This window comes from Aulonocara sp. 'chitande type north' Nkhata Bay, linkage group LG1, assembly GCF_057382095.1.
Source record: "Aulonocara sp. 'chitande type north' Nkhata Bay isolate Kocher_YH1m ecotype deep benthic linkage group LG1, A_spYH_male_GT1.1, whole genome shotgun sequence".
Classification (NCBI taxonomy): Eukaryota; Metazoa; Chordata; class Actinopteri; order Cichliformes; family Cichlidae; genus Aulonocara; species Aulonocara sp. 'chitande type north' Nkhata Bay.
Window position 1 is genome coordinate 39794507 of NC_141344.1, and position 26037 is coordinate 39820543.

Consider the following 26037-nt stretch of genomic DNA (forward strand, 5'->3'; position numbering starts at 1 on the left):
TTTTACCTTTTTGGGTTTTGGGCCACACTAGTTGCCGTAGTGACGTCAGCTTATAGAAATCGTCAGTGTCAAGATGGCTACGGAACCAAATAAGACCGAAATCCTTACCATTTTCAAAAGATTAAGATCTGTTCCTACCAACAAGGTAACCGAATACTCACCATCATTGCTTGTGTATTACTTTGTGAGGCTTTTTTATACTGGCAGTCCATGATTAGCTTTGGACAGGAGAAATTACCTGGGAAGCTAGTCGTGTTCTAGCACCTAGCAAGGCCCGGCTACACGGTAAGACAGCTAGCAAAAGCTAATGACTACTAGCCTACCGGTAAAGTAGTCTAACATAAAGGCCACGTATGTGTAAGCTAAGGAAGCTAACTTGTTCCGCTGTGCCACGTCGGGAAAATTATGGGAGAATCGTGAACTAAATAGACTAAACTTTTGATATGTCCGATATTGGGGACTCATTTAGTAGTGGTCGTTAGGTTTGCTTTGAAAGCCGTGAAATTTGACTCATTTCATTGATAAGTATCTGTTAGTGCTAGCAGAGTCTGATGTGTTGGCGCTCCATAACGTTTGTCAGTCAGAACTTCGGTTTTACAGTCATTTGTTCGGTAGGTGTTCTAGCTAACGGTTTACAGAGTGACAGTATAGTTTAAAATTAGATTATAAAAGACGATGGTACTGTAAAGTCATTAAGCGTTCAAAGTAAGTGACGGAAATACATAAGCAATATTATTTTTGTTTATTTATTTTTACACAGGAATGATGTTTTACTTACTCCGAGTCAGGCGTTTGGGCTATATGACCCTGCAAGCCTTTGTCCTGCTGTTTATGAGATTTCGTTTGATTTCTTTTAACTACTCTGTTAGTTTTCATATTAGCAGTGCAGTATGAACAGGTATGTAACAGTGTGTGCAGCAAGTGTGTAACAGGTTAGAGTGAAGATGAAGTCACTTGATAATAACGTTTTCTTTAAAGGCAGAAAAAAAATGTATAATGGATTACAGTCAGAGCTGTAAATGTCTGCGTTTTTATTTTTTCATTGAAAGCATGTGTTTTTTATTGACATCATTTAATGAATGAACAGTACACTGCGACTCTCTATATATGACAGTAATCATTTGAATATCATTTCTTCAATTATACTGTGCAGTACAATTTTCTAAGTAAATTGATCATCTATATCGGTCTTTACAATCCACAGCAAAGATAGTAATGAGAGATCGGGTATCGTTTTCTTGTATACATGTGCTTATAGTAGTAGTAGAAATGGAAGCAGTAATGTCAAAAACATTCATTCATTAATTACTGTGCTTTGTAGAAATTGTGCTTCCTGGCACGTTGCCTGCCTAGAAGCAACACAAAAGCTCTGTCGAAATGGGTGAAACACACCTCAGGCAGCCATGTGCGTGACGTGGATGTTTTGAAACGCACTTCACAGAAGTATTATGAAACGTGGTGTTGGAAAGTCCAAGCATCAGCATTTTATCCCATTATAAAAGCTGGACGTAGTAAATGAAGCCAACCTGAAGTTCTCTCTCATTTTAACAACTGTATATATTGTATGGTTTTTCAATGCAAAGCACAAAGTCGAGTTTTGAAGTTATTTATTTTTTGCTTTTTTAATTTTAGTTAAGATTTTAGTCACCACAGGAGTTTTGCAGTAATGCCCTTACTGCAGTAGTAATGTAGTAATAGTTTTTATGTAATTCTTTATGAATACATGTTACTTCACATTACCAGCAAGAATATCATGTCATTTTAGAACTCTGACATCTCCTTGAAAGTCAATAAATCGATCTGAAGCTCAAAGTACACACCTACAAAATATTATTAGAATTCATTCAAAACCTTTTAAGCTATAGACAAGAAAGAATGACATGCAGGGACGTAATGAACACAGGAGTTGTTGTGTTTTTTGGGTGGAGAACCCTTTTAGTTCAGTAATATTGTGATTAAATGCCATCAACATTTGAAGAAGTCATTATTAGAAATTCTAGGTTCCATCTCCCAACCCTAAAAGAGGTCTGCAGGTTTGGTGATTTTCAGCTCTTTTGGAGTTGATCCATTCTTTTATAGTCAATTTGAAAAATTGGAAATGCACTGCTGGACTTGACTATACTGAACAGGCCAATCACAGGCATTTTGGGCTGATAAATGCAATTTATAGTTACATCTCTAAGGAAGTGCATGCAACATTACAAACAACAAAATAATAAATAAAATTAGACATGCGCGATCTAAACTATGGCATGAAAATGTTACCTTTATTCTGTGTTGTTGGAAGCTATTCTGACATTAATAGGAGGCAAAGTTTTGTGCTGCTGAAAACAGACAATATGATGGTGTAGAGACATTAATTAATATTAATAATCGATTAATAGTAATTAATACAATATTTAACATTATTTCACTTTCAGTCTGAAAAATGCTCCACCTCTTGGCTCTTCACGGTGTGTAAACACTCAGCAGCTCCATGTTAAACTATGTCATTGCTGCTTTTCTGTGACAGTAAATTCAATGAGAAAGTCTTCAGGAATGTTGAAACGAGCTGTTTAAATATAACTGACTGGCAACATTATTATCTGGTGATGATGTTGCTTCTCTTGCTCATATTGCATGATTAGCAGCAGGAAAATGTAATGGACTGTGACCACTTGGGTTGGTCGAGGCAGAAATGTTTCATTAAAATGCTGATGTTCTGTCTGCATAGGTATGTTTTGACTGTGCTGCCAAAAACCCCAGTTGGGCAAGTATTCCATATGGTGTCTTCTTGTGCATCGACTGCTCTGGCATCCACCGCTCACTGGGAGTGCATCTCAGTTTCATCAGGTAAACTTCATTGTACCTCAGCTTTGTAGCTGATCTAAAAATGTGTCGGTTTATGATATTTTAACACAGAAGGAGGGTTTTGTTCTGGGAAAGACTGTTAGTAAATCTGTCCATGTTGACTTTCCACATTGTCCCCCTTTCCTCTGCAGATCCACTGAGTTAGACTCCAACTGGAACTGGTTTCAACTTAGGTGTATGCAGGTTGGAGGTAACGCCAATGCGGTAAGTCTGAACCTGAGTACCAAGTGTAATGAGGTTTTTCTCAAATAAAAAAACAAAACGATTGTTGTCTTTTACCTAAATGAGCCATGTTTTGTGAAGTGTGGCTTTCTGGTACGACACGTCTGTGGTTTCTAATTCTTCTGAAATGTCATTTCTGTTTTTTAAATCTGAAGACGGCATTCTTCCGCCAGCATGGCTGCTCCACAAACGACACCAATGCCAAGTATAACAGTCGTGCTGCCCAGATGTACAGAGAGAAGATTCGACAGCTAGCAAATGCTGCATTGTCTAAATATGGCACAGACGTGAGTATCAATGAAGGGAAAACGTTTAGGAAATGTTTACGTCACTGCAGATGTTATTATTTCTGCGTAGGCTTGCGTGCTCCTAGTTTAATGAGTTGTTGGTACATTGAGGCTCAGTGATAAGAGTGATAAAAGGATTATTAGTGTTTGAGCCATGTGGCAGTTCTAGTTCAAAGTACATGGTAAATGGACTTTTACTGTAACCGAGCACTGAAAGTACTACAAGCTTCATTCACCAGATCATTAATATACCTTGTCTAACATTTGATTCAGTGGCTTTCCCAAGTACTCTGACATGCAGACTCAAGTAGCCATGGATCGAACCAATGACCATCCTTTTGTTTTATAAACAAAACCATCATTAATTCAGGATCTACTCTACTTCAAAAAATATGAAAAGCTTTTGAATTTACAACACAAGTTTTCCTTTTTGCTGTTGCAGCTTTGGATTGACTCGTCTGCAGGAGGCACGCCTGCAGCTTCTGACAAGAAAGAAACAGACTTTTTTGATGAACACACCCAGGTTTGTTTTTGTTTCTGGTGCTTTTAATGTCACAGCATGTTGTTTAATCACGTCTACAATATTATAGTGTTCCTCACGCAGACATTCCAGGTTTAATTAGCAACTCATTTTAGCATTTCTTTTACAGTGCACAGAACAGTGGCCTCCATTCCTCTCTTAGTTGTAGTTAAGTCATTTCTAACCAGCTAACCATGGCCCTTTCCATCTTGCAGTGTTTCACTACTCTCTGGCTCACTGGCCATGTCACTGTTGTGGTGGTGCTCGTTATCTGCTTCTGCAGCAGAGTGCTGCAGCTCCACTGGCCTGCAGTTCTTTTTCTGCTCTGGTGCTTATTTAAAGTCTGAACGTGCATCAGGTGGAAAACTGCAGATCAGAGAAAGAACTTCCATCTGCAGCTGCTTTCCGAGACTTTTCTAGTTAGTCTAGACGTTTAGTTAGTGTTTAGTTATTTGTTACAGAAGAGAAACTTGCTGTGTCTGTATTCACCCCGTCTCCTACTGAAATAATACTTACTATAAATTCCACTGTTGGGTCTGTGTTTCCACAAGCCCCGCTAGTTTAGAGACTTATTCTCCGTTTGCGTTTGTTTCACGTGTCGTGTTCAGCGTATGTCAAACGTACAAAACTTAAGAGTCACCAAGCTTTGTATCTGTGACAGAATTGTTTTTGAAATTTAGTTATTGAAATTATTATTATAATGATTAAAATTCTTATAAGATTTTGTGCCTCATTTGGAGAAAAACCTCGTGTGTGTATGTATATGTACAGATGAGCATATCATCTCCTTCCCCATTATGAATCTATAGGAAATGCTGCTTTAGGTATACAAGGCTGATTAAAAGTGTGTGTGTGTGTGTGTGTGTGTGTGTGTGTGTGTGTGTGTGTGTGTGTGTGTGTGTGTGTGTGTGTGTGTGTGTGTGTGTGTGTGTAAACACATTGTTAAAGTTCAAACAAAAGCATTTGAGTAACTAAAGTGTTGAGTTTCACTAGTTTCAAGACTAGTTAATAAGACTAGTCTTCTCAAGACTGGTTTATAACTGCCACGTGGGATTATTACAGTTCATCATTACAGTGAGCTTATAAAATGGTCAGATTTTAAGTGTTTCTGATTAAACAGTGAGCCACAAATGATTTGTGTATAGTTTAAATCTCCTGAGTGAAAGACGTATAGATTTAAAGTTACAGGCTTAAGTTGCATCCGTTCTTTAAATTTAATGACATTTATTTTTCAGCCTATTAATGACTGGAACGTTGCACCATCCTCTGAGCCAGAGCAGAACGGAGCCACTCTCACCCAGCAGCTGACGAACACAGCTGCTAAAGGCCAGGATGACACCCGTAAGTAAAATGAATCTTAGTTGTCAGCGTTGCATTGCCAGGTTCATTGTGTTTGGTGTGCTTGCTACCATGCAGACACGCAGACTTGCAGCTCTAATAGCTGTGACTAAATCTAATGTGTGAAAAGGTGATGGGATGAATGAGTCGTTACAGGTCTTTACTTTGTTTATTTCAAAGAGCTATTACTTCATTAAAAGACACGTCCTGGTTAGTTTGGTTGGAACGTGCCCATAGTGATTAGTCATCTTACCTGGAACTGCTGATGCCTTTGAAACCAGTGGGAATCACAGTGCTTCTGCATTTTGGCTTAGTTTTTGTTAATAAAATAAAGAAAAAGTTATAAAATGAAGTCAACACAACCTCACATGAACAACACCACATTATACACAGTATACTTTTTATTGATGTCCTGATATTAAAGCCTTAAAATGGAAAGGGGGTAAACGTCCTTTTTCACATGACTGTTTATTTTCACATTGATCCTGTTTTGAATGCAGCAAATAAATACTAAGAAAAATGCAGTAAGTATGTCTGAAAAATTCTTTTGTTGCTTCAACCTTGTTTTGCTTTTATCTTTTTAGAGCCAGAGGAAGGACCCAGCATTGATGGTTTGAGCACATCACCCAAAGCTGCCATTGGTGAGTGCATTAGCTTCACAGAGCCTCTGTCCTTCTGTAACTGCACAGCTGTTATCTGTAGTTTTTCTTTGTGTTGCCATTTATGTTTCTGTGTATAGATACTTCCCTTACTCTGCTTCGACTGTGTTTATACTTTTGTATCCATACATCCTTTTGTCTGTGTGTTCCTGTGAAGACTGTCCCAGTTTCGAGTCATATTATTCACATTCATTCATAATGATTAGAATATTTCTGTCGTACTGTGAGGCTGGTTGGGAGCTACAGTGGGAGGAATCCCAGGTTCTTCTAGTCGACATGCACAAGTGTCCCCGGGCGAGATACTCAACTTTAAATACCTCCTGATGCATCTGTCAGAGTATTAGTGTGTGTGTGGTAGTTCACCTTTAATAAAGCACAGTATCATTAGGTCTGAATGGATGAATCAGTGTTCCTCAAAGTAGAATCGTGTAATAGAAGTACATGCACATTTACATAGTGGGTCATTCTCCACTTCAGTTCAACTCAGTTTTATTTCTTTTGACAACAAAACCATCATTAATGTGCCTTATGTAAGGTACAAAACCGCCTGAGCCTACAGCTGCATAATGTGGGGAAGGTTGAGGGTCACCAGGGGCAACACTTACTATGAGCTTTATCAGAAAGCAAGTTTTATAAGCAGAGAGGCTGTGGGCCTCCAAACATGGAGCAGGTTCCACGTGAAAGCTGAGTCTCCTGCTCTAGTAAAGTGATGTTGTGAAGTCTTTAAAATCATTGAGAACATGAAACATTTTATCTAATATATTAATTAGTACTCTTGTTACCAAGAATCATGATCTCATAATTGAATTGTTTGCGAGTACAAACTAGTATTTATATTAAGTAGCGTATGTCAGAAACAGTATGTGGCTCTATCTTGCTTTTGTTGAACTGCATATTAAGAGTTCCTGAATTTTAATGAATTCATTTTTCTCCTGATTTGACTTATCACTTCTGTAATGCTTCTATCGAGTGTGCATATCCACCACGGGTAGTGTAATCTAATCTGGAACATGAGCATTATGACTGTGCTGACTGGTTTGTCCTGCTCTTTAGAGGACTCCATGCGTTTGTCATCACGTGAAGGATGGACACCTCAAGGTGATACGTGTGGGTGTAGTTTGCACCAGCTGCTTTCTAGCTCAGACGCATGGTTTTGTTGCTTTTATTAACATCTCCTCAGTCACCTCCTGTTTCTCCTACTCTGTCATGTAAACAGTATCAGCTCACTGGTCTTATTTGTACAGCTGTTCAACAAGATACTCTTTGACAAGCATAAAGCTCTTTATTGTCATTGAGTGAAACTTAATTCAAAGTTACTACACTGTGCAAAACGACTACGTACTTTGCCAAGCTGTTGAGATCGTCTGTGTCACCACCGTAATGTGACTGAAAAGTAAAGAGTTTCCTAAATGTCTGTAATGATAGTTGCTGCCTGTCACTCTGAAATTGTTACCAGGATGTGTAACTCTGCTGAGGGCAAAGTGGCTGACTAACATTGGCATTACTGAACACGATGTTCTTGCTGGAATGCAAAAAAAGCTGGTTTTGTGAACCTGAGGTCTAAGTGCTGTGGTGCGGTGCCTTTAACTGAGCAGAACGCTTTTGCTGCACTGATTTCTTTAATTTGTGATTTAGCAATTAAAAACCTTGTGAATGCTGTTTCACTGCAGAAGCATCTTTCACCAAATGTAGGTTGTTTTTCCAGAGCTAATGAGCTTTTTTAACCTCTGCTTTGGCGCCAGATGAAGCTGTTTTCGTGCATAATGAGCCCTGAACTCTGCAGATTGTCTGATGGAGCTAAATGTGAGAAGTCAGTTTCAATTTGTGTTTTATTTATACAGCTATGAATCACAACAACAGTCGCCTCAAGGCGCTTTGTATTGTAAGGTAGACCCTACAATAATACATGCAAAGAGAAAAACCCAACAATCATATGACCCCCTATGAGCAGCACTTTGGCGACAGTGGGAAGGAAAAACTCCCTTTTAACAGGAAGAAACCTCCAGCAGAACCAGGCTCAGGGAGGGGCGGGGCCATCTGCTGCGACCGGTTGGGGTGAGAGAAGCTCACAGCTCCAGCTGCACCATGTTGGACTGCAGCTGGTGATTGTAGTCTCCATTCAGTTTGAAGCATTGGTGAGCTCAGAGTACTGGCACCAGTTCTCTGTGACCTGCTGTGAGTTCTAGTCAGTGGCAGTTTGCATCCGACCTGTAGAGGAGTACAAGAGCGACTGTCTCCAGTGGGAAGGATCAGAGCTAGCTGGACTTTGAAACAGCTGAGGGGATTGTCCACTGAGTAAATTATTGTTGTTAATGTCTGAGACGCAGAAGGATAAAATAAAAAATGAACTCAAAATATAACTGGATGTTCCTCCTGAGTAATGTTTGTGTGGGAAACGCCGTTCTAAAACTAAACAAAGGAATTTTTCCAGGGGAACTCGGACAGTGTCCCGCCCTGATTATTCCAACATTGTTCGGAAGTCATGAGTGAAAATATCTCGAGAGATAAAATGATGTTGTAAATGTGTTTTAAAAAGACATTGTCCCATGTGTTACAGATCTGAAACCTTCTATCATTGGGAAAAAGAAGCCCATGGCAGCTAGAAAAGGGGTGAGTCAAACCACAAATATTTCATTGTTTCTCTACCACATGAAGCTGCTGAAAAAAGCTCAGGATTATTTATTTCCTAACATGACAAAAAGTTAGTATCATGAATTTTCCTTCACATTCCCTCTTCTGTGAGTTATCAGCTTAAAGCTGAGGACGCACTTTAACCACGTTTTCCTACTGATGCAGCTCGGTGCAAAGAAAGGTCTCGGTGCCCAGAAGGTGAGCAATAAGAGTTTCTCAGAGGTGGAGAAGCAGGCACAAGTGGCTGAGAAGCTGAGAGAGGAGCAGGCCGTGGAGGCTCAGAAACAAGCCGAGGAATCCATGTAAGAATAAGAGAAAGAATACTCTCCCTTATTTTCATTCATCTAGTTTTTTTTAATGCTAAGCCGTTTTATTCTTTCCAGCCACACACCTCTATGTTTTACCTTAATAAAGTAGCTTTGCTTGAGTCACACACAGCCAGCAGTAAATGGAAAAACAAGCTGAATCAGTGTTCACAGCACGCTGCATACTCGTTATTTAAAACTTTGGCCTTGTTTTATGAACATCCACCACAGAAAAAGGCAAAATAAGAAAAGCATGTAATAAAAATTAAGTCAAATGAATGAATGTTTAAGATGGATCTTTTGTACGTTTTTCCCAATAAAAAAAAAAATCTAATGTTTAAAATTCTGTTCTGACGGCTGCAGTGTTGCCTCGATGCGTTTGGCCTACAAAGAGCTGGAAATTGACAGAAAGATGGAGGAAAAGAAGCTCCAGAATCTGCAAGGCAAGAAAAAAGAGCAGGCTGAGAGACTGGGCATGGGTTTCGGCAACAGGAGGTAAACACATTTTTCATTTCAGTTTCAGAATTTAGCTGAAGATTCTCGACATATAGGATGCAAGAAAAATGCAATATAGTGTAGCTTATAGCAGCAGATAAGAGTCCATCTGGGAAAGAAGGATTACCACTTGAAAATGTTCATGTGAAAGACCACCTTATAAAGTGCTTCCAGAGGAAATGATGAGGGACAAAATCCTCGCTGCTTGTTATGTGAAAAATCTGAACGTTATTTGAAACAACTATGTGCCCTGAGACTTATTAATTTGGCTAGGGCTGCTCGATTATGGCAAAAATGATAATCACGATTATTTTCACTGAAATTGAGATCACGATTATTTGACGATATTTATTTAACCCTTTAAGACCTACCATAGAACCAAGTCCACCAGAGCTTATATTATTTATTTTTACATGCTGTAGTGCCATTTGTGGGAGCATTTCAAGTTGCTATACATCAATACAACTGTTATAGCCCATATTTTAATAATATGTATGCATTAAGTCCATAGTAATTACATAAATTGCAAAAAAGTGCAATAAACTACAAAAAAAATTGAAAATCGCTTTTGTTTTGTTTACATATATTTCTACTTGGAGAAGTTTAAGAGGTTTATCCCTCAAAACTTTAAATACAAAAAAAGTTGCAAAAAATAGTTTACAACAACAGGAAATTTATTTTGAGTGTCTTCATAGTTTTATTTTGGAGATACAGCAATTTTTATATACTGCAGGAAAAACAAAAAACAATCCTATGATGCAAATTTGCAAAGAAAACAGCAGGTGCATCATTTCACTGTGGGAAGTGTTACGAACAGCTGATGGATCGGCAAAGCGTGTTTCTGGAATATTATGTTTTTGTTCCTGCAAGCGCTTTTTATGCAATTTTTGCAAAGCTATATGTGGAAGGAAACCGTGACCGAGGACAAGCTGATGGCATCAGATGTAAGTACAACTCCTCCGGTTTCATATGCAAAACAAATTATTTTGCTAGCTTACACGGTTCGGGTTCTACAGGGATTTAAAAATAGTTACGCAAAACGGAGCGTGCTGCTCTGACCGGCTTTAAAGGGTTAACAATGACTTTAAAAAAATAATATAAAATGGTGTGCAACACCACTGAAGTTTTTTTTTTTTTTAAACTCTCTTTTCAACCAACGGCAGTCACTCTCCAAATAACTTCTGCTTAGCTTTCCGAGCTTCCCTCGGGTCCTCTTAATCAGCGGTCCCCAACCTTTTTTGCGCCACGGACCGGTTTATGCCCGACAATATTTTCACGGACCGGCCTTTAAGGTGTCGCGGATAAATGAGGGAGGGGCTAATAATCGGCTCAGTCATTTTTAATGATCGTTGAAAGCCCAGATCGTAATCGTGATTAAAATTCGATTAATTGAGCAGCCCTAAATTTGGCCTTAATGTGGATTCTTTTGTGATGTTTGGTGCAGTTTTCTTGTTTTTTTGGGGCTTTTTTTTCAGCAGGATTTGAATATCGCTAACAAGTTGATTAGTTCATATTTGCACATCTTAATGTTTAAGTGAAATGTGTGTTTAAGATTATACAGTATATGCACATAAGGCAGCCTTTTTTTTTGGTAATGTGCTGGAAAAGCTTGAAAATGGACCTTGAAAGTTCTTGAATTGAATTTGAACCTTGATAATAGTTTTTGCTCATAACACAGGAAGCTAACGCAGAATAGAGGAATGCCAATTGTTTGTTAGGTCTGTAAATGTGAGCATTTATTTCCTGTTGCAGTGCCGTGTCACATTCAGTGATGTCAGAGATGCAGGTCATCGAGCAGGAAACGCCCGTGGGAGCAAAGTCCTCTTCTCGCTCCAAACTGGAAATGTTTGATGAGCCTGGTTTCACCTCTGGACCTCCAAAGTACGCACAGAACCCACTTATGTATCATGGATTCATTATCTACCACAGAACATAGAGAGAACTGAGTGCACTCCCTTAATAACCCACTGTGTTTTGCATCTTAGATACAAAGACAACCCATTTACAGTGGGAGACAGTTTTGGATCCCGTTGGGATACTGAAGGAGGAACTGCCTCTTTCACCACCTCCTGGGCACTGGAGAAAGATGACCCCAAGGAGGAGGTCACCATCTCTAGTATCCAACCAACTGGAGAGCGGTACACACATATTCACTTGCCAAATACATACATGTCCTTTAGCTTCTGTCTAAAGCTCTCAGCTCTGACGCACGTTCTCAATGCTTAAACTCAGACTCCCCAGCAGAAGAAAAGCCGACGTCTCAGCTTCAGTTTCCGAGTCAAGTGAGGCCAGGCAGAAGTTTGCCAATGCAAAGGCCATCTCCTCAGACATGTTCTTTGGTCGGGAGAGTAGTGCTGAGGTGAGAACCTTCTCGTCTTCATTTCACTATAAAACAGTTCAAATCTAGGGCCTCTGTAGGCTTGTAATTAACATGTCACCTGTCATCTGTTTACTATGTTCTGTTCTTACCTCATGGTTGACCTTTGTTTCATCTTTCTCTCAGTATGATGCAAAGACGAGGCTGGAGAGCATGTCTGGAAGCACTTCCATCAGTTCAGCTGACCTGTTTGGAGATGGCAGTGACCACAAAGGTAAACGTTAACCAGCAGTTCTTATAATGTCAAGGTTCATTTACTCCTCAGCGCTCATCTGCACTTTTGAGCTTCCTCTTCTAACTTGTGTTTACAAAACTATATATTACTCCACGTGAAAATAGGGGAAATAACTAATGATTCAATGCAGAGTGGTGTGTACTCTCATAGAAAGCAAAGAAACACTTAGTGGTTCATGGGAATCCCTCAGCAGCCTGCACCTACTGCAGCATAACTAAGGGAGGATTCAGGGTCACCTGGTCCAGCCCTAACTATATGCTTTAGCAAAAAGGAAAGTTTGAAGCCTGATCTTGAAAGTAGAGATAGTGTCTGTCTCCTGAATCCAAACTGGAAGCTGGTTCCACAGAAGAGGGGCCTGAAAACTGAAGGCTCTGCCTCCCATTCTACTTTTAAATACTCTAGGAACAACAAGTAGGCCTGCAGAGCGAGAGCGACGTGCTCTAATAGGGTGATATGGTACTATGTAATTATTTATTTATTATTTATGGGATTCAGATTTTAATCTGGATTTAACAGGGAGCCACTATATGGGAGAAATCAAATCAAACTAGAAAGATTTGCATTTCCTGCGAAAATGCAGTGTGGATGCTTTAAAGCTGAAGCTGTATGCAAAAACTAGCTGAAAAAGCTGAAAAGTTGCAGAAATTGTAAAAACTTTGCAGAAGCAAAGGAACTTTGCTAAAATGGAATAACTTAGCAGAACTGCAATATCTTAGAGGAAACATAATACTTGGCAGAAATACAATAGCATAGCAGAACTTAGCAGAAATATTGTAACTTACCAGAAACATGATAACTTCTCAAAAATACAAGAATTTAGGAGAAATAGTATAAGATAACAGAAAGAATATATTTAGCCAAAAATACTTAAGCATTACAGAAACACTATGATTTAGAAAAATAGTACAACAGAGCAGAAATACTGTGATTTACCAGAGACACTGTGATGAACTATGAATATTGTAATTTTAAATCAATACTATGTTTTAGCACAAATACTATAATTTGACAGAAATACTATATTTAGCACAAATCTTATAAAATAGCAGAAATAGTGTGATTTAGCACAATAGTAATAACTTAAACAGAAAAATTGGAAAAGCAAAATGGACAGCTGAAAAAATGCTGAACATGCTGAGGGTCCCTCAAATATACTTGTTAAATGAAAAAAATTGGCAAAAAAATATATAACAGCCACACAATCACAAATATGGACACATATGGAAACACACATGCACAGAGAGAGACACACACAAGATCCAATTCAGTCAACCAGTCTAAATATATTGAATTTGAATCTCTCTCTCTCTCTCTCTCTCTCACTCACTCACTCACTCACTCACACACACACACACACACACACACACACACACACACACACACACACACACACACACACACACACACACACACACTTCTCTGTGTGTGTGTGTGTGTGTGTGTAAGTTTCTAGCTCAGTCAAGCAGCCTTGGAGCTGCTGAATTTGAATCCACCAATCAGAGAGCCTGTGCACTTTTTCCCGCCAAAACAGGTGCATGCAGCACAGAGAGACACAGGATTTTTGCAGTCTATTTCTCATAATGACGACTCCCCTCAAACAAATGACCATAATTTCCTAACCGTAGGGGCTAGAACGGTCATTCTTACACCGTTTTGTTCAGAAGAGATGGGGGAATCTTAAAGTGTTGACAATTTATCATTAAAATATGAATTATTAAAGATAATTGACTTCTAATGCACCATAACTGAGTAGAGCAAAGCAAAAACTGCCTTGACTTGCCCTCAAACAACGCTTTCTAACTCTAAATCTATTTGGAGTATCAATATCATTCTTTCACCGTAAGAGACAGCAGGCTTTGGTGAACAATCATGGAAATTTTCAGGTCTCGGTGGAAATCCATTAAAAAGTTATGACGAGAGAAAAAAGTGGTTCATTTCCAGAGTTTGAAATCTGAAGAAATCTGAGCGAAGGACGAATTTCCTACCCTCAAACAAGTCTAACTCATTTCAGAACGGTAATAGGTGAGAAAATAATTCTTGAATTGTGAGCGTCAGGAGTGTCTGAAGATATACTGGGACAAGCCTTATGTCTTAACTTTGCTTCGTTAAGGAGATATGACGATTCGAATATGCCTCTCATTACAGAAATCAAGCGGTGATTTTGAACAAGCTCTCCATTGACTTTCTATGGAGAGTTTTGCGACTTTGTGTTGGTCTGAGGAGATTTGCCAAAATTCTATAAATCCCACAACAATGATAGTGACATTTTCGGAAACCCAGCAAAAATACCTACGTTTTGATGTATAATTTGTGGAAGTTGAGTGAAGATTGAGCAAGTAGCAAGAAGTTGTTCGGACATGAAGAGAAGACTGCAAAACCTTCAGTGGCAGACTGGAAGCCAAGTGCATAGCAACCATAACAACGCATGTATTTTGTGAAAAATCACAATTTTGCAACTGAAAACTTTAAGAGGCATAAAGGTAAAACGGTAAAAGATTTGAAAAAGCTGAATCATACCTGAATAGCCCAATAATTTGAGAACATTTTAAAGTTTGAATGGTTGTTCTACGTGAAAATATGAGGAAGTAGTTAAGTTTCAGAAACAAGCAAATTTTAGCAGAATTGCAGAAGTTTCCCATTCATTTCAATGGGACAAATTAAGCTTAATATTTTAAAAAGTATAATAGTGAAAAATACCAAAAGACATAGCAGGAATTAGCAGAAATAGCAGAATATTTTAAAATTTGAACGGTGAAAATCGGCTGAAAATTGCGGAAGTAGTTAAGTGCCAAAAAGTGTACGGAAGTCCCAAGAGGAACTCAATAGTGTGGATGCTTAAAGCATCCACACAAATATCACATATGGACTCGACAGTCTCAAACCCCACTGACACTGGATTATTGTGTTAAATCTGCAGACAGGGTCTGTATCCTACACCTTTGGGGAAGGTACAACTACCTCATTGGCAAATGCGATACGTGTGTTTGGCAGTAATGTTGATTAGATCAAGGCTGATACCTTGGTATGAGATATTATCCTTTATGCTTAAAGAAGAGGCTTCGCACATGAGTGCACGAGTACAAATGCAGACAATGTCAGCGTGGATGAAAGCTGTGCTATTCTGCTTTAGTCCCAAATAGACAGCTGATTCTCACTGAAGATGTTAAACCTTCATTCTATCCCCTCAGCCTCCTCGTAGATGCACATTTGGTACAAATTCGTTCTTCAGAAAGCTTGACCTCTGACGTCAAGGTCACTGATTTTCAGTGGATGCACCTGTGGTGTGAATTCAAAAGTCTTGGCTCACCTCATTTTCAAGTTACTGTGATGCTGCCTCAGGCTGAGTGGTAAAAATGATATATGATGACCTCCAAAAAGTTAGTGAATAACAAGAGTGGGATTTCTAACTTGAGCCACGGATTGCTGCATGTAGAGGTGACGTGGCCTACGGTGTTTTCAGCAGAATCACTGCCGTGTGAAACCAGCCTAACTGATTTGGATGTGTGAAAAAGTCCCGTCTGATTAGACTTCTCTGCTCCTCTCAGGAAGAGCCTCAGGCTTTGACAGCGTGCTTCCCTCTGGCTCGGACATCGCTCAGTTCAAACAGGGAGTCAAGACCGTTGCGGGAAAGATGGCTGTCCTCGCCAATGGTGTCATGAACACGATCCAGGTGAGACTGGTCCACGAGACAGCTGCTTTATTTCACTTGAATCCTTAAGTTTGCTCATACTTCTCCTTGTTTTTGTGTTTATTCCCTCCTCAGGACCGCTACGGCTCCTACTGAGCAGCATCGACCGGTGGACTAACACCTGTGTGGAGCCAGACAGCCTCTTGACTGACACGTGCATTTGGACGGAGAAGATGGGACGAGACATGGACAACAGAAAGTATTGCATGGGAAAAGAAATGTCCGTCACGTCCGTCCTCCATTATTGACAGTTTGAGACAGTGTTTTCTTCTCTCATTCTCATTAGCAGACTCTTTAAGTTTCCATGAGCAAAGCCGAGCGTCACAGGTTGTATTCTTTTCTAAACCAGAGTTTTGTTGTAATTTACTGTTTGGAATACTTTGGTCTTAGATTTTCAAAATGATGCCAGAGTTCATTCTGCTTTATTTTATTCCTTTGCAGAAGTTGTTTATTTCCATTCATATAATCAAATATGTCATGCTAGTTTTTGTTTTATTGTGAGATTTTAAAAAGAGGCAGTATATATTTTAGTGTTATTTGAACAACAATCGCAAACAGTGCTGCTCACTTACTGTGGCACTTGTCCACAGTTTGTTTTCTTCGTAAAGCACTGACTGATTTTCAACTCTTTGAGAGGAATTATGCGTTTCTGTCTGCGTGAAACATGGAAGCATCACATTTTTGATGTGCAAGTTGCTATGGTTACATGCTGTGTTTGAATTAGATTGTGCAGCAGTAAATCCATCATTCCCTATAACAAACTTCCAGCGTGCAATACTGGGAATTAGGGAGGGTTAAATCCAACTCCAATAGGCACTGCAGACAGAATATGCTGTCCCAGCTCAAAACTATAATACTGTATTGACTATGCATCTCCACTCTGCCACCTTCAGCTGTGTTTCACTTGTTTTTGCTTGTTGAACCTGGAGTCTGCCTTGATTTACCCTCAGTGCTTTGATTTTTGGAAAGCTTGTATCTTTTAAGTTCACATATTCAGTTTTAAATAGAAAAATGATCCTCGAGTATTTAACTCGAGGCGAGGAATTCTCTCTAAATTTCACTGCCATGTACAATGCAGTTAAATACAGTGAACTTGAACCATGAAGATTCACCGCGCTTGTTCGTATCCCATCTTGTCTCGTGTGTTCAGGGCAGACTTTACGTTCAACAAGTTTTGGAAATTGGATAAAATTCGAAAGTAGTTTTTGTTTTTTTTTTCCCCTCTGTCATGCATCAAAGTGTAATTTTGATCACCCCGTGTGTGCGCCCTTCCCATGGTAAAAACGTGGGGCGATAGGATGAAACATTCAAAGCTATTTATTTGTAGGTTACAAAAAGAAACAGTTAATAAAGATCAAAAACCTCTGCTTTGTTTTCACTGACGTCAACTTTCTCACAAACACCCAAAGCTAAACCTGTTCACACATTTTTATATAAAAGCAGACTTGAAATGAAAATGATCCAAAAGTGGGAAAAAAGTGGGGACGCCCCACAGATTTTAATGCAAAGAAATTGAAGTCAGCCTATTTCAGTCCAGCAACTCAAACTGTGCTGCAGGCTGTAAACATGCAGTTTGGACTGGACAGCCTGGTTCTGCTGTTGGTGTCTTCCAGTTAAAACTGAGTACTTCCTTCCTCACCCAACACTTTCTCATAGGGAGCTGTGTGATTGAACTGTCTAACATTGTAGGTGCTTCAGTATCAAACACTCTCAGGTGAGTTGGTGCTATATAAATAAACCTGAATTAAAGTGAACTGGTTCTGGTACAAGTGATTTAGCTCCCATCTTCCAGCCCTGGAGGTTGTTTGGTGGGAACATGATTACTGTACTGTGGATATGAATCCATTCTGTTTGTGGAAAATCTGAAGAATGACCAGAACAGACGTCTGTTGTTCAATGCAAGGTTTATGCTGTTGTATTACAAGCTCTAAGCCTTATAATAGTTTCTAAACTACTGTTGCTTCAGCTCATCCTTAGCGTACGTAAGTGTTTGTTAGCCGACTGTTACTATTAATCACAGTTTGATTCAAATGTTATAAATAATCAAATTTCATCACTGTTCAACTGATATCTATCCATGTAATTTATCATCCACATTTCACCTAATTACAACAGGGTTGACTTTTTTTTGCTTTCCACAAAAAGAAAAACCTGCTGAATTTATCATCTGTGGTTTTCTTCCAAAGTGTTGCTTCAGTGTTTGTTTTTAAATCTAAAAGGTAAAAAAAAAAAAAAGCTGGAATAATTCAGATTTGGGATTTTAATGTTGATTAGAAAAAAAGAAAAAGACCACAAGAAACAGGAAAAAATGCAGCTAACCTCAGACTAACCTGTCAGTCGGTTATTCAACTGTAATTTTGAGCATTTGGAAATCTATAAATTACCAAAAAGCAAGAACAATAATAACAAATTATATTTGTGCATGCAGACTGTCAGCAAATGAGAGCAATTGTGTTGAGTTCATGTATTATGAAGACATGCTTTGCTTTAACCTGTATAACGTGTAGGCTCACTGTATTTACATGGGTCCACCTTCCTCTCTGCAGCGAGCTGCTGAAATACATCATCTGTTATTGACAGATAAAGCAGTGCAATGATGGGCGGAGTTCACAAAGAGATTCTGCTATAAATCAGGCTCATAGTGTGTCTACACTGCAAAGATTTAGGACATATTTTGTGTACCAAAAAACTTGCTGAGCGCTGGGATTTTAATTATAACTGTAATGATTTCATTTTTGTCCCTCACTGCAGGCCAGTCATTTCCAATCATTTTATCTGATTTCTGAGGAATTATTGCAAGAGTCTGTGTCTCTGTTCCATCCTGGCAACTGATGGGTCCTTTGTGCAGTTTCTCCAGCTGATTAGCAAACGTCAAAGATCCGAGTGCAGGTTTTAGCCCCAGTTGTAGAAGTAGATCTTCTGCCAGGTGGGGAGATAACCCATCAGAGGACCTGAACACAGAGACAACACAATCAAACCCAGCACTAATAGTTCATGAAATCATGTATCATATGGTGGAACAACAGTGCCAAAAAAACAAGAAAAGAAAAAGATCTCTCTCCATGTATCCATATATGTGTACATGTATATATGCAGGAATGAGTGTGTTGCTACAAAAATGCAGAGAAAAGGACAATTAACAATGGAAGAGAGACAGACCATCATAATTCTTAGGTCTGTAGGTCTGTCCGACAGAGAAACTGCAAAGAAAGTCAAGGTGTCAGTGAGTCCAGTTTCCTCCTCCTGCACTCAGAAACAAACTGACAGGAAGTGCAGACCCAAAGACACGACTGGATCAGAGGACACGTTTCTGTGTGATCGGCGGCTCACAGCACAACAGCTTCATCGCAGCTTAACAGAGGTCGTAGTAAGAAAGGCTCAGTCTCAACTGTGAAGAGAAGACTTTGAGCTGCAGGTTTGACAGGACGAGTTGCAGCAATATAATTAAAAAAAATACATTTAAAAACAGGCCTGGGAGCGCGAGGGACTGCGCTCCTCTGGACTCTTTCTTAATAATAAACTCTGCCTGTGATAAGTAATGTGACGGTACGTTTTAGAAAAAGAAAGAAAACAAAAGTGAATTATCATATCATATGTATAACACTGTAATAATGTATCGCAGGTATCACCTGTGATTGGCCTACCTGTGAAAAGTAACATCTCATAAAACTTTACAGTAGTAGAAACAAAACTGAGGACAACCTCTAAAGAAAGCAGCTGAAAGAAGAAAACATATATATGATAATGTGATTACAGTGGTTTTTGAGAGAAGATGGTATTAGAGATAAAGTCAGATGGATCATCTGTGGCAACCTCTAAATGGAGAAGCCGAGAGAATAAGATAGATATGATAATGCAGTTTCAGCGGATGTTACTGGATTTTTAGTGTCGATGCACATTCACGTGACTTTCAAATGAAGTGGATTCTCCCACATGTTAACTCAAGGTTCATACACCTTTTTCAGGGTCAAATTCAAGCACTGTTTAAGCACTTTCAAGGTCCATTTTCAAGCTTTTCCAGCACACTTCATATAAACTTAAAACACACATTTCACTTAAAAATGAATATGTGCAAATGTGAAGTTCATTCATTCAAAACTAACTGTGAGATGTTTGACTACATTGCTCTCTGGATTATTGTTACAGTCCTAAATGATCAGCTTTAAAGTGTTTGTGCTAATAACACCATGTACAGTAAGACAGGCATGGAGAACAGCACTGACGGGAGGCTTTGAACAGATGACACACTCAGTTCAATTCAACATATAAGACTTTAAAAACGCACAAACATCGACCTAAAATCTATTTATTCAGTCCATCACCTGTCATAGAATTATGTCAAATAATAATGTATTGTTCATCTCCCTTAAATAAACAGGCAGCCTTGAAATATGAAATATTCATATACAAAAAACACATATACATGTGTCTGTCGTCTCCGTAGCTGATAGAGCCCCACAGGCCTCAGTGTGAGCTTGAAGCCATTCATAATGTTTAAGTTGTTTAATGTGTCGGTGCTCACGATAAACAGACTTTGAATGAAAGCCGAGGAACTGCCCATATGGATCAGTCTGTCATATTGCTATTATTCCCCCTAAGCTGTTGCCAAAGACACCAAGTTAATAAAATCTAAGCATTTTCAAGGATTTCAAGCACCCGTACGAACCCTCTAAACTCATTTCGTCTGTTTCAAATTAAAGAAATCATTTCACCTGATTATTTTAGGCAATTTCAGGTGACAATGTCTCATCTCTCTCACACGCACAAATGTTTACAGTACGCATTACGAAGTAGAACTCTGAAATGCATTCAATTTTCAAAAGCTGCTATTTTTTAAAGTCACAATTTAAGTTGTTCTACAAACAGCTTTAAGACGTCTAAATTCTCGACCGTTACAGCAACGCAAGGCAACACCGTGCATGAAGAATGAGCACACGGTTCTACTTACGTGCCACAAGCCCGACTCCTGGAACATGATCAGCCAAAAGTCTGAGCAGGAACAGAATCTTTTCCCTGCACATGAAGGAGTAAAAAGTAACACTGTTAAGAGTGAAGGAACAAGAATTACAATACTGTGCAAAAGTCACCAGCCACTCCTTTTATTTGGGGAGGTGGGTGGCTTCAGGAAGGTACTGACAGGCTTCCTGCTCCTGTAGATGAAACACGAAGCAAACCATCGTCTAGTATGTACCACCAGCTCCAGTTTAGGACATCTGTCACCTGTATTTGTCTGATACATCCTTAGTGCAGGGGGAGGGAGGCCCCTATACATCCGGGCCTTGTAATGAACTAGGTCACCCAACTGCAGCTCACCCAGCCCAAAGCCCCACTAAACCAGGCCGGCAGGACCCATCAGGCCCCACCCATCCCCCAGCTACAACACCCCCACCATCCATCACCGCCTCAACGCCCTGTAACGCCCAATACAAAGCCTTGATACAAGCGATACCCCTTCATTGCATGCCATCCCCAATGAAGACGCCAGGAGGGGTACACGCACCAAAATCCACCCTTAAATGCCACAGAGGACCAGACAGGACAGACACAGTAGGAGTGAAAAAGGAAAAGAGAGGGCCGACAGCACAGAGCCAACCACCAGGATCTCCCCACGCCAGTCTTGCCCCAATGCCTCAATTCCATCTAACCTGCACCCTCTCGTCCCAGCCTACACGACCAGCACCAAGAGGAGGTCATAGCCCACACAGGCCCAGAGGACCCACCCACGGTCCCCCAGAGCAGCAGAAACCATTGGGAGGTTTCTTTACATTTAGGAAACCTTCCTGAAACGGTATAACCTCTGGATTCTGCCGTTCTAACGAGCTTGAAGGTTAATATTTGGTATGACCAAATTTATTTTTCAACACAGCCTCAACTTTCTTCGTTTTTAGGTTCTTCTTGATGAACGTTCCAAAGGTTTTCTTTGGACTTCTTTTTGTTAAATGATTCTGCTTACAAACAAACAAAACAGCTCATGTCTAAAGACATTTTTCGTAAGACTTTTAAAAAGCATAAATAACCATTAGTCTAGACTTTTGCACAGTACTATTTTCTACAGATTGTACAATTATTTATGTCATCCTAATTTTAACACTTTTCAGAAGACGATATAAAACCGCTGAAAACACCACTTAACCACAGATACTTACTCAGAGTATTTGTCATAGAAGGGGGAACGCAGAAGGTAGTAGAACAACAGAAAGGCTCTCCTCCTCATCTCGGCCCTCTCCCATCGATTTTGAAATTTGATGTCGCTGAGCGCAGCGAAGCTGGAAGAAACAGGACAAGCAGCTGAAACGACTTCACGATCTCCTCTAACACTTCGATGCCTCACAGCACACATCCTGAGCTGCTGCTTCATGTTTGTAACTCATTGTTTACTTGTCTGGATGATTGTCCCTCCTGCAACAGCTACTGTGACATCCAGACTGTTCGTCACATTTCCCTGTGATTTTGTTATAAAACAAGTAAAATGCTCATTTATTACAAATTAAAACCGATGGATGAAATTATTTATTCTAATTAAGACCAGTCCTGCTGTGACTTGTATGCAGTGTTGGTCAAGTTACTTGAAAAAAGTAATCAGTAACTAATTACTGATTACTCCCCCCAAAAGTAATCCCATTACTTTACTGATTACTTATTTTCAAAAGTAATTAATTACTTAGTTACTTTTTAAAAACACGATTTACAACCTGAAGAGGTGATAAAGTGATAGATCTTTCAGCCCAATTCTACTTTTTCTGCATAATCCATCATACAAAATGTAATCAAATGGAAAAGTCTCTTTTTAAAACTTGTTTTATTAGTTTTAATCTTTTAACTTTATGCATCAAGAAAAAAATTTAATTATATGCAACATTCTCTGAGTTGAATAAATTAGTTTAACATTTAAACCTATTTTCTGCACATTCCAGCACATAAAATAAAATATTTTTTGTGTTTACACTCAGTCTTTCAAATAGATGCAAGTAAAACACAGCAGAAAATAAATAAAGTCAAAGACTCAGCGGTCCTGTTGCTCTATTTTCACCTGTAAAGCAGGAGTGGGGTAGGCGGAGGTTTACCCTGGTGCAGGTGTGCCGCGGTCAGTGGAAGAATCCGCGAGTTTCTCTGTGAGTTTCCCATTACGTCGTAGCTACTCGGTGCTTGTTTGGAAGTTTAGGGGTTTTTTTCGCTGTAAAAAGAAGTTTTCTTCCCACGCACAGCGGACACTAATGTTTTTGTCTCTTTTTATGGAATCAAACTCAAAGTAAGGTCAGTACTTCCACGCTTTAAACGCTGCATGCTCATACTCTCTCCCACACTCGATATATTATCCATTGTTGATCTGCACACAGCTGTTGTCACCAACGTCGCACTCGCTTACGTCACTGTCGTGAGACATTCTCGCAAAAAATCACGGTTTTAGTAACGCAGTAACGCAGCGTTCCTACGGGAAAGTAACGGTAATCTAATTACCGTTTTTGCAATAGTAATCCCTTACTTTACTCGTTACTTGAAAAAGTAATCGGATTACAGTAACGCGTTACTGCCCATCTCTGCTTGTATGTGGCACAATATAAAAGGTGGATGTATGTGTATTTGGGTACTACGCAGATTGTTTGTTTGGTTATTGTCCTGTCTCAACTCCATCCTCCACCCGCACACATTTTCCTTCCAAGATAATAATTAATAAGTTCTTATTTGATAATGAAGTAGCCAACTGGAGGACTGCAAAAGAGGAACTCGCTTACCTGGATAGTTCAAGGACTCCAGAGATAAGCCATGGCTTCCAAGACTGTTTTCCAAAGAGTCCAAGGCAGAGTACTGCAGTTGGGAAGAACTGATTTAAGGAAAATTATAATAACTTCCCACAAGAGCGAAGTGCAGCCATCTGTAAATGGATATTTATATGAGGCCAGAAAGTCTGAAAACCTTGACCTGTTCCAGGACTAAGTACTTAACTGCTTCAGACTGATTCTCACTGCTTATAAGAAGCACACTCTGGCTCGCAGTCTGCCATCTAGAGGTGACGGTGATATTGCAGCTTTCCGATCCACAGTGTATTTCTGTCAAAGCTGTGGTGGTTTCACAGCAAAGTGTCATTTTAAAAATGTTTTGAACTGTTTATTACTGACATGACAAATATGAATGGACATGAAGGATGTATAAAAACGTTTTCCACTGTTGAAAAAACAGAAATGTTCAAAGGCTAAGAGGGAAAGATGGCATTTGTGATTTTAAATAAATAACACTGGTCCACACAGAGGATGCTACAAAATATGTTTGCTTTTAATCTTCTCAAAAATATTATTAATGCAGTGCAGTTAAAATATCTGCTCTTACTCCAACTGTAAACTTCACACTGAACTTTCTTGTTCGAGTGTCACCAGTGGTGTGTTTGTCCTGAGGTACACGCTTTGGCTGTAAACGTCATCCCCACCTCGTTAACTGTTCACCTGCCTCAACGTAAGAACAGCAAAGATCCCACTGAAAGCACAAAGTCCAGCTGAACAGAATCAAGCTTCTGGGATTTCCTTACCTGGATGATTGAGCACGTTTAAGAAATATCAGGAATAACAGAACTTTTGTTTAAACAGGTATGGCAACACAGAGAGAGGAAGGTAAGGATACAGTGCGCCAGGGGTCGTCCGATGTACACAGACTCAGCAATTGTCTCTTGGAGCCCCAGAGGTGTTGGTTGGCTGTTGAGTGTTTCCTTTAAGCTGCTCCTTTGCTTTTTGTGACTCTGTGCTCCCCAGAGCCGGGTCTGCAGCGAGGGAGCTGCCACATCACCAACACGGGACAGATCACGCACAAAAAGCACAGAGTTAGAGGTGCATCTTTATTCCCCCTCCTGACACTCGCTCTACAACATTTGCGGATTTTCCTGTCTAACAGCAAAGTAAAAAAATTAATGAACAATGTCTATTACTTTAATCTACAGGACAGAATGAAGTTCATTAAAGGTTTTAACATGAAGACATTTGGTCACTTTTTTGTTTCAGTTACAAATTCAAATCAACATTTTTGAAAACAAGCAGCAAACAAAAGAAGAAAAAACTTTGTTTCTTTTTACAGTTTACCACAAAAAAGTTCAGGAATACTTCACATAGCATTGTATAAGTGTTTACTGCTAAAACAGCTGACTATCTATGAACAGGTAATGCAATCAGCCAGTTTTGTAAACCCCTTAAATTAGAGCTGAAAGTCAGCAATTCAATCAGATCTTGAGGACATATTCTCGAGGAGACTTGTGGGGCTAAATACAATAACCCAAGTTCTGTCTGAATTTATAAGAATTTAAAGTCTGCCTACACGACTTCACCACCCCATACATCACATTGATATATAGCAGAAAACTGGCCAGACAACAGAAGAAGCTGAATCACAGTCGTTTATATGCACGGTGAAGCTGTTGAAGGAAAATTCTAAATGAAATAAACATCAACATCTGGGACAGATAGAGGGGAACAACATGGAATGGATAAAGCATAGTGCAATTTAAGAACCCTGCTCTTAAATCAAGTGAGGAGGTGATATGAGCTAACAAAGAAGCTTAAGGACAACCTGGTGTTAGTTGGCATTAAGAGATTTCTCAGAAGCCGGCCTTTGTTCAGACAGAAACTGGATATTTTCAAATACCACACCAGCTGAGTACCACAGGATTTGGTTTTAGGCTTAATTGTCAGGCAGCTTGAATCTTAAGAGGTTAAAATGTTTTAAAGAGTTTAAACCAAACTTACCACTGCCGAGCGGCCTAATGACTCGTCCTGACCTCTGGCCCACAAAGCAGGTGTCTTCCTGCTGCTCTGTGTTACTTTCATCTATGGAGAAAAGCGTTAATTTAGCCTTCACGCACAAATCACAGAGCGGGAAGTGAGAAATGTCATTCGTTTGTGTGCTTTAAGGAAGGATTCATTACTTTTGAGGGAGTCTCTGAGCTTTAGCATACAAGAAGCGCTGCTAGCACGTGTTTACTTTATCAGGCTCTTGCCTTTATTTACTTATTTAGCCCAAGTTACTCAGTTAGTTTCAGCAACTGGGCTAAAATGCTTCCCTGCAGCTCACAATAGAAATGCTAACAGTCAAATGTGACAGGATTCTGGAGCCATTATGAATTCACATCTGATTTTACATTCTTCAATTCAAAACAAAACGTCTCACAGTCATTGAAGGTGCAGGCCATTTTATAAAAGACAACTGACCTTCACCAGCAAAGTCTCCACCTCTGTCAAGGGGGATTATGGGAGGTGAAGTCTGGATGCCAGATTTGTACCACAGAAGAAGCACAATCCGAAAAACTGCCCTGTGAAGGAGTCACATAAGATGTCTGTTCTCAGTCATCCAGGTCACGGTAGTCTAAGGAGCTCGGAAAGAAAAGCGACTGGACTCATTAAAAGTTTCTTGAAGATTTTTCACCGCTCATCTGAGAAGCTTCTTGAAATGTC

General features: G+C 39.5%; 2 protein-coding genes across 3 annotated transcripts in view; one reads left to right on the top strand and one right to left on the bottom strand.

Moving 5' to 3' along the window:
• Positions 1-16972, top strand: arfgap2 (ADP-ribosylation factor GTPase activating protein 2). 2 transcript variants are annotated; one of them, XM_086295730.1, is made up of 17 exons: positions 1-145; positions 2714-2832; positions 2982-3054; positions 3228-3359; positions 3802-3882; positions 5115-5220; positions 5802-5858; positions 6930-6974; positions 8434-8486; positions 8673-8809; positions 9176-9307; positions 11060-11188; positions 11293-11445; positions 11540-11666; positions 11811-11898; positions 15465-15589; positions 15683-16972. In XM_086295730.1, exons 1-17 carry the CDS (start codon positions 74-76, stop codon positions 15701-15703), a joined length of 1650 nt encoding a protein of 549 aa, XP_086151856.1. In that variant the 5' UTR covers positions 1-73; the 3' UTR covers positions 15704-16972. The 2 variants fall into 2 exon arrangements, with proteins under 2 accessions (XP_086151856.1, XP_086151865.1); XM_086295739.1 differs by lacking the exon at positions 6930-6974.
• pex16 (peroxisomal biogenesis factor 16) overlaps positions 16810-26037 on the bottom strand; it is a 12269-nt gene continuing 3041 nt past the window's right edge. Inside the window, exons 5-11 of the mRNA XM_086295752.1 lie at positions 25795-25895; positions 25333-25413; positions 24221-24370; positions 23341-23413; positions 21754-21873; positions 20556-20620; positions 16810-18558 (exon numbers count right to left, since the gene is read on the bottom strand). Coding sequence (XP_086151878.1) covers positions 18500-18558; positions 20556-20620; positions 21754-21873; positions 23341-23413; positions 24221-24370; positions 25333-25413; positions 25795-25895 — 649 coding nt within the window. The 3' untranslated portion in view covers positions 16810-18499. The remainder of the gene's footprint in view (positions 18559-20555; positions 20621-21753; positions 21874-23340; positions 23414-24220; positions 24371-25332; positions 25414-25794; positions 25896-26037) is intronic.

Coding starts and splice junctions, on each gene's coding strand:
- arfgap2 (XM_086295730.1), top strand. CDS start 74: ATGGCTACGGAACCAAATAAGACCGAAATCCTTACCATTTTCAAAAGA. Junction 9,308..11,059: donor ATGGGTTTCGGCAACAGGAG/GTAAACACATTT, acceptor TTCCTGTTGCAG/TGCCGTGTCACATTCAGTGA. Junction 15,590..15,682: donor GTGTCATGAACACGATCCAG/GTGAGACTGGTC, acceptor TTCCCTCCTCAG/GACCGCTACGGCTCCTACTG.